This window comes from Phasianus colchicus, chromosome 28 (genome assembly GCF_987193195.1).
Source record: "Phasianus colchicus chromosome 28, bPhaCol1.hap1.1, whole genome shotgun sequence".
In the NCBI taxonomy this organism is placed as follows: domain Eukaryota; kingdom Metazoa; phylum Chordata; class Aves; order Galliformes; family Phasianidae; genus Phasianus; species Phasianus colchicus.
In genome coordinates, this window is record NC_143463.1 from 359692 (window position 1) to 367392 (window position 7701).

At 53.7% G+C, this 7701-nt stretch overlaps 1 protein-coding gene and 1 long non-coding RNA gene across 3 annotated transcripts; one reads left to right on the forward strand and one right to left on the reverse strand.

Moving 5' to 3' along the window:
- Positions 1–694: 694 nt before the first annotated feature.
- LOC149914705 (uncharacterized) lies at positions 695–2898 on the forward strand. The gene is given in 2 exon segments (XM_090126085.1): positions 695–1456; positions 1459–2898. Coding segments are annotated over 2 exon segments (606 nt in total). The 5' UTR covers positions 695–1200; the 3' UTR covers positions 1809–2898.
- A 381-nt stretch (positions 2899–3279) lies between these two features.
- LOC149914706 (uncharacterized) lies at positions 3280–7225 on the reverse strand. Of its 2 annotated transcripts, none has more exons than XR_016460293.1 (3): positions 5684–7225; positions 5321–5434; positions 3280–4397 (listed from the first exon to the last, which is right to left on the reverse strand). It is a non-coding gene; the product is annotated as an uncharacterized LOC149914706 (long non-coding RNA). The 2 variants fall into 2 exon arrangements; XR_016460294.1 differs by having other exon boundaries at positions 3280–5174.
- Positions 7226–7701: the final 476 nt, after the last annotated feature.

Genomic DNA, 7701 nt, shown 5'->3' on the forward strand with positions numbered 1-7701 from the left:
TGGTCCTTACCTGCTACAAGAGAAGTCAGGACTAGGGCTATGATGGGAGCGCATTGCTTTATGATTGACGTGGAGAACTGCTAGGAAGAAGGCCTGGTGGGCCTGAACACAGATGCCGGGTAGTCCAGCTTTTGTTTCACTGGAAACCAGGTACTCCGTGGGCAGCAATATGGAGATATGTTCTCCATGCAGTTGTGCCCCCGTGGCTTCTTTCTGATATGCTTGGGAAGTCCCACTAGAACAGGCTGCCGTGTGAGACAGAAGTGAGAGAGAAGCATCAGTTGTGTGGGTGGAGTTTTACTATCTCTGTGTTCACATCTTTTATGTTTGTCTTCTTTTTTTTTTCCAGTTCAACTCTGCGTGCGTCGGTCTGCCTTTGCTAAATCCTTTTCTTGTGGCCTTAGGCAACAATCGAGGGGGTCTCAAGTTTCAGCGCTGAGCAAGAAGCGCAGGCTCTCAGGAAGGCCATGAAGGGCTTTGCTAAGTTGATCTCCCTCCATGGTCAACTGTTGTTGTAGGCACTAACGAGATATCGGGCTGTGATGTGAAAGGACCCCCTGCTGTGTTGTGGTAGGCGATAACGGGGTATCGGGTTGTGACGTGATAGGACCTTCCCTGCTCTGTGAGTAACGTGTGAGTAACACGTGACGCATGCTTAGGGGGCTTAGGCGATAGGGATGTGTATGTAAGGGGTTGTTGTGCCTTAATAAATTGCCATTTGCTTCTGCATCATATTGGTGTCAATGTTGCTATGGCCCTAGCGAATGCAGATCGCTAGCCCCTAGGCAGTGCGGCCTTTGACACGGTGGTTGCCGGAGTTAACAAATGGTGCCCCGTGTGAGGAGATTGGACTGTCACCCTTTACCTTCCAGCAACTAGCAGTGCGGTGTCAGGCTGACGCCGGGGCCCATACTCGGCAGAAGGCAGCGTGGTAGTGTCGCTGTGCTGAGGTCTGGGCTATTATTGAACTGTAAGGGGGGCCCATACTCGGCAGAAGGCAGCGTGCTAGTGTCGCTGTGCTGAGGTCTGGGCTATCATTGAATTGTAACGGGGCTCATAGTCAGCGGGAGGCAGCGTGGTTGTGTCACTGCGCTGAGGTCTGGGCCATCATCAAGCGAGAACCAGCGCGGTACAGGCGCTGTGCCACGATTCGTAGTCAGCGGAACGGCAGAGTAGCGTTGCTGCGCTGAGGTCCGAATCATGGAACCGGTAATTAAGGTAATACTTCAGCTGTGCAAAGATTACTGTGACAAGAACATTCCTTCTAAGAAGGAGGTCGCTGCAGTTATCTCCAGGTTAGAGCAGGAGGGGGAGGTTAACGCCCCCCAAGAGATTCTTGACCACTGGAGGTGGGACAATCTCACCTCCGCGCTCACGCAACATATTATGAGCGGACAGAAGGGTGGATCTGAGCTAAAAACTTGGGGCCTGATACTAGGAGCGTTGAAGGCAGCCAGAGAGAAAAAAAAGTATAGTTGGAGGCTCGGTTGCTTTTGGGTCTCAGCGACAGGGCTGGGACACCGGACCCAGGGGGTTCCGGAGGGGGCTCGGGAGCAGTTGTTGTTTACAGGGACCGAGAGGAGACGGAGCCGCGAGCTGAACTGACAGTGCCCAGTCCAAAAGAAGACAGACAACAAGATAGCAGAGGATGTTCGCTGACTCACCCCCGGCCACAATATCCAGACTGGTCGGGTGAAACGTTGTATCCTTTATCTGAATTGTGTCAGTGCGCCCTGGCTCAAGGGAGCGGGGTGGGAGCAGCTTACTGCCGGCACAGGGAGGGGGCAGACAAAAGGCCTGCTGTCTGAGATTACACCCAAGGGCAATAGCTCGGGCAATAGCTGGAGCAACAGCTCAGCAGATGAAGGGGAAGTTAGTTCTGGGAGAAATGTTAGGGCATTGTTGCGGGCCGCCCTGGGAACGCTTAACACACCAGGACAAATTATCCAGTATGTCAGCCTGCGACATCAAAAATCTCTGCAGCGACAAGGGCCGTGTTTTCAGTGTGGCCAATATGTGGAGATAGAACCTGGCAGGGTATCCCAAAGAACCCCCTTGGTGGCCTGTGTTACTTAGGGAAGCTAACGATGCTTGCTCCAAATTATACTGGCTGTCTTAGTGTGTCTCATAGTGTGTTGTGGTAGGCGATAACGGGGTATCGGGTTGTGACGCGATAGGACCTTCCCCACTCTGTGAGTAAAGTGTGAGTAACATGTGACGCATGCTTAAGGGGCTTAGGCGATAGGGATGTGTATGTAAGGGGTTGTTGTGCCTTAATAAATTGTCATTTGCTTCTACATCATATTGGTGTCAATGTTGCTATGGCCCTAGTGAATGCAGATCGTTAGCCCCTAGGCAGTGCGGCCTTTGTCACGGTGGTTGCCGGAGGTAACAGCAGAGGATATGGGGATAGGGGCCATAGGCTGCAGGAGCAGAGTGCTGCTCAGGAGAAGGCAACGTGTGAGGTAAAGGTGGCACATACGGGCTTTTGTGGTCACCTTGGGTTATGGCTCGTGGGGTTATGGCTCAGGGCCACACCTTCGGGTCACAGGGCCCCCCGTCCCCTCTCCAGAGGAATTAAAAGCACTCCACCACCACCCCACACCCCCCCTTTTCACCTCAACCCACTCCCCACATCCTCACATTCCCCCTGTGTCCCTATACGACCCCATATTCCAGTGTCCCACTTGCAGCCCTGTGGGATAAACAAAGTCATTATCTTGCTAACGTGTAAGAAAGCTTAGCAGTAAGTTGAGCCAGACACAAACACACACGAGACGCCTGACTCCTACATGTAACCAGTTGTTTTTGCGCGGGTATAAAAGGTTGTGAGCACCTACAATAAAGGTCCTTCGTTCTGCACCAGCAAGGGAGTCTGCGCCTCTCTCGCCACACCAGCAAGGGAGCTCGGAGCCCTCTTGCCACAAAGAAGAGAGGAGAGGAGAGAAACGATAGAGCAGAACAAAGAAAAAGGGAAGAGAGGAGCTTTTAAGGGGAAGAACAGAAGAGGGAGGAGCAAGAGGGGAGGAGAAAGAGGTAAGAAGAGCAGATCTAAAAAGGACAAGAGAAAAAGAGAGGGCGGGGAGAACAGAGGGAACAGCAAAAGAGGGAAGGGCAAATGGAAGAAGAAAGGAAGGAATGGGGCAGAGAAAAGAGGGAGAAGAGTTCCAACCCCCCTGCAATAGGCAGAGACACCTCCCTCTACACCTGGGTGCTCCAAGTCCCACCCAGCCTTGCTCTGTGCCCATAAACAAAGACAAACCTGTACGTAACAGTCACTCAAGGGAAGACACAGCACCTCTAATCACTTCATTTCTTTGTAGACAACATTTAAAAGCAGAGCGCTCACCTACAGGCAGCAAAGCATCTTCCAGATCTCCTGCCATCTCAGATTTAATGCTGTTATGTCCTTGTTAGCAATGCCTCTGTACCATCAAAAACTATGGCAGAAAGTCACAGAGATTCAAAGGACCGCTTTGCAACAAGCTCCTTGTATACTGCATGAACATTCTTTCATCCCTGCAGCACTCTCAGCTAAATCAGGATCGCCCCACAGAAATAATTCATTTTCACTGCTAACAGTCTTGCGAATTGGCCTACCACAGCTAGTACCATTTTCAAGACCTGCTGCTTTGTGCTGCCAATCAAGTTTCTTAGCTCCTCTCCCCCCTGCCCCAATGGCAGTCACACTTCATGATCTCTGCTTTCCATGCTGGAGCTGCAGCCAGTTGGACTTAGGTTTCTCAAGTCCCTTTCAGTCTCAGGAGGGAATAAAACAGCCAGAATGGAATGGATGCAATGCGGCTCTCTCTAGGACACCTGCTGCCTCAGAAGAGTTCACATCTACTGGACAGCTACAGAGCTCCTACAAAAGCATCACACACAAACAAGGAAGGAAAGAAAAACCCAGGACACTGTGCAGGGGTCCTACCTCTCACTAGGTGATACCTGTTCCGTGTACAGAGGATGGACATAAACTGCACCTCATCTGTTCCCCACTTCTTCTCCCCCGCTTCGTACAGGCACTTCAAGACATTAGGGGTGACAAAGTAAGGCTCATGGAGAAGACTGGGCGTACAGGAGATCTTAAATCCCTTGCAGCTAGAGCACTGCTGGAGCGTACTTGTCTAGATCACGGATATTTTCCAACAAGCACCTACCAGGCACGGCAACCCACAGCCAAAATCTCATTGCCCCTGCCAAGTAGCCAGCCTGTCGAGAGACCTCTCATTAGAGACTTGCAAACAAGGCTAAAAGCATTATTTCCATTTCACAGGCTGGCTTCTCTTCACCATGCATCACCTGCTCAAGAATAGATTGGGAAGCACGTTACTACGCACCTGAGCATCTTGCTGAGCATGGGCATCATCCACATACATTCCTTCATCTCTGTTTCCCTGCAAAGACACAAGGATAGAAGACTCAGTTCACCAGAGCATCTACTGGAAGCAACTCCTGAGAATTCCCCGTTCATGAAAAGCTGCTGGGGATGGATAATGGAGTCCTTCAAAGGGAACACTAGCTTACAAATGAAATGCAGCTCAGATGTACTTTGGGCTTCCTTCTGAAACAAGCAGCAACCCACTTTACTGGGACATTTAAAGAAGAGCCCACAGCACTCATGCACACCCAGAGTCAGAGTTCCCTCCCCGGAGAGGCTGGGTTTGAGGAGCAGGTCATGGGACACACAGGGTGAGAAAAAGCCAGCCTGGAGCTCCTCACCACTGAGTGCAGAGCTGTGCCCACAGCTCTGAACATTCACCCCCTTCTCCCCTCAGCTTGGCTCACCGTTGCGAGGGACACGAGGACCCTTCGAAACATGGGAGATGTGTCAGATACGATGCCATCCTCAAGGGAGCAGCCATATTCCAGCAAGAACACACACACAGCACCCGTTAGGAGCAGGGCCACCACCTGGGTGCTGCCCACAACATTTGCCAGCTGTAACCTAGCTAAGTACAGAACTGTGCCCAGGGCTCCCAGCAGCACTGCAGCACTCCAGCCATCATCATTAGTGCTACAGCCTCCAATTAAGAAGCGCAGACAGAAGGAAACTGACAAGAGAGCCTTTCGCACTCCTTACGAAGCTTGTAGTTCTCATTAATGCGACAAATCTCTCCATTGGTGCGAGAAGCCAGAATTTCCATTGGGCAACCTTCATCTGCTCCTGCTCCCTAGGGAATCACCAAGGCAAGACTTAAGATACCAGCACCTGCTTGTGACGTGCAACCAGGTTTCTTTAAGAGAGAGAAGACATGCATAACAAAGCAGTAAGTCCTTGGCCAGAACTTAAGCAATACCAAAAGGAAGATTTCCAAACCTTCACAGCCCTCCTTAGTTTGTGCACGTCATACATGGTGGTGGGAGTCATCACCCCAATGATCACCCTCTCAAAATTCCCACTCAGCTCCGACTTCAAGTCATCAATCAAATCCTAGAAGGCAAAGAGGAGAAAGGAGTTGGCAGAAGGGACGGCCTTTGAGGACAGAGGAACTGAGCTGTTCAGCACTCCTCTTCAGGCTCCAACCCTCCTTGCATCAACAACTGCTCTGAACTGAACAAGAACAAAACAACCTTGGTCAGGTGAAGTCTCTGCCGACCTTTCTCTTGTAGAGATTGGGTCGTTTTTCACTTTGCGCCCAAGTGACACAACCACGTTCATGCATCTCTGCAGACCACCCACCCTGCCAGTAGTGCTCTTAGAGGTGATCAGAACTTGCTGACGCTGGGAAACATTTAGTTTGGTCAAGACGTCAGTGATGGCATCTTCATCCGTGCCTGCAAGAAACAAATGGAAGCTAGTCAGGATGCTTGCACAAGGATCAGAAGTGCCCTCTGGTCTTGTGCCACCTCCAGTCCCTCACACAGCCGGCTCTCAACAGCTCCAGGACTACATCGATGCACACAAAGCTGCCAGGACCCACGCCACCAGAGCAGCTGCATTTTGGGACACGAAGGGCAGTTCTGTTTCCACTTTCCAACAATTTTTAGGGCAGTTGTGCAGCAGAGCAGTGCAAGCAGCTATGCTTCCCTCTATCAAACCACCAGAGCAGCCATTCGCAGTGCTGGGGAAAAAATAAAAGTTGACCATGGAGGGAGATCAACTTAGCAAAGCCCTTCATGGCCTTCCTGAGAGCCTGCGCTTCTTGCTCAGCGCTGAAACTTGAGACCCCCTCGATTGTTGCCTAAGGCCACAAGAAAAGGATTTAGCAAAGGCAGACCGACGCACGCAGAGTTGAACTGGAAAAAAAAAAGAAGACAAACATAAAAGATGTGAACACAGAGATAGTAAAACTCCACCCACACAACTGATGCTTCTCTCTCACTTCTGTCTCACACGGCAGCCTGTTCTAGTGGGACTTCCCAAGCATATCAGAAAGAAGCCACGGGGGCACAACTGCATGGAGAACATATCTCCATATTGCTGCCCACGGAGTACCTGGTTTCCAGTGAAACAAAAGCTGGACCACCCGGCACCTGTGTTCAGGCCCACCAGGCCTTCTTCCTAGCAGTTCTCCACGTCAATCATAAAGCAATGTGCTCCCATCATAGCCCTAGTCCTGACTTCTCTTGTAGCAGGTAAGGACCAGTATTCTGCACCATTCCTTTCGCTCTGCTCGGCACTGGGGAGGCTGCAGCTGGAGAACAGCGTCCAGCTCTGGGCTCCCAGTACAGGAGACAGCTGGACATGCTGGAAAGAGTCCAACGCAGGGCTACCAAGATGGTGAAGGGACTGGAACACCTCTGCCATGACAAGAGGCTGAGAGAGAGGGGGCTGCTCAGCCTGGAGAAGGGGAGCTCAGGGGGATCCCACCCACGGCTGTAGAAGTTCTGCACAGAAGTTTGTCCTGATATCCAACCTAAACTTACCCCATGCCTGTGTGTCCTGCGGAACCCCACAGATGTAACAGTGGGCTGCTTCTCAAAGGAAACCAGTGCTCGGCGTCGGGAGCGGTGGAGGAAGCAGCTGATCCTGCCAATAACGCTGCCATCGCGCGTCCCTCCCCGGGACTCCCACACCTTCCTCTCCCCAGCCCGGCTCGGCTCCTCGCAGGCACCCACAGCACGCGGCCCCCGGGCTGCTGGCGGCACGGCAGGATGCTCCCGTCCCCGCCTCCCTCCCACCGCCCCTCGGCTCCGGCATCCTCCCGTTATCCGCCTGAGGAAACGAAGGCCCCGCACAGGGCTCTGGACGGGCTGACCGACGGCTGATGCCAACGGAACGACGTTCAACACCGCCACGCGCCGGTCCCGCACTTCGGTCACGACGACCCGAGGCATCTCTGCAGGCCGGGGGCAGAGCGGCTGGAAGGCCGCGCGGAGGAAAAGGATCCGGGGGCGCGGGCGCGCGGAGCGAGGCAGCGCCGCGGGCAGCCGGGCCGGGGCCACGCGGGACGCGCGCGGTGATGACGCAATGACAGCGCGACCGCGGGCGCAAACGACCCCGCCGGGAGTGCCCGTCCCGTTCCGCGGGCCGACCAATAGGAGAGCGGGAGAGGCGGGGCCGAGCGCGGGCTCTCCGCCAATGGCGGCCGCGGGATTCCGTGCCGGGAAAGCGGCGCTCCGCCGCCCCGCGTCCCCGCCGCCGCCCGCCCCGCGCCTCGGGGCCCCGTCCGTCCCGCGTCAGAACGGAGCCGTCCTCCGGAGTCGGCGTCGCGGCGGGGCGCCGCCGGCTGAGAACCGGCGGCTGACTGCGAGCGG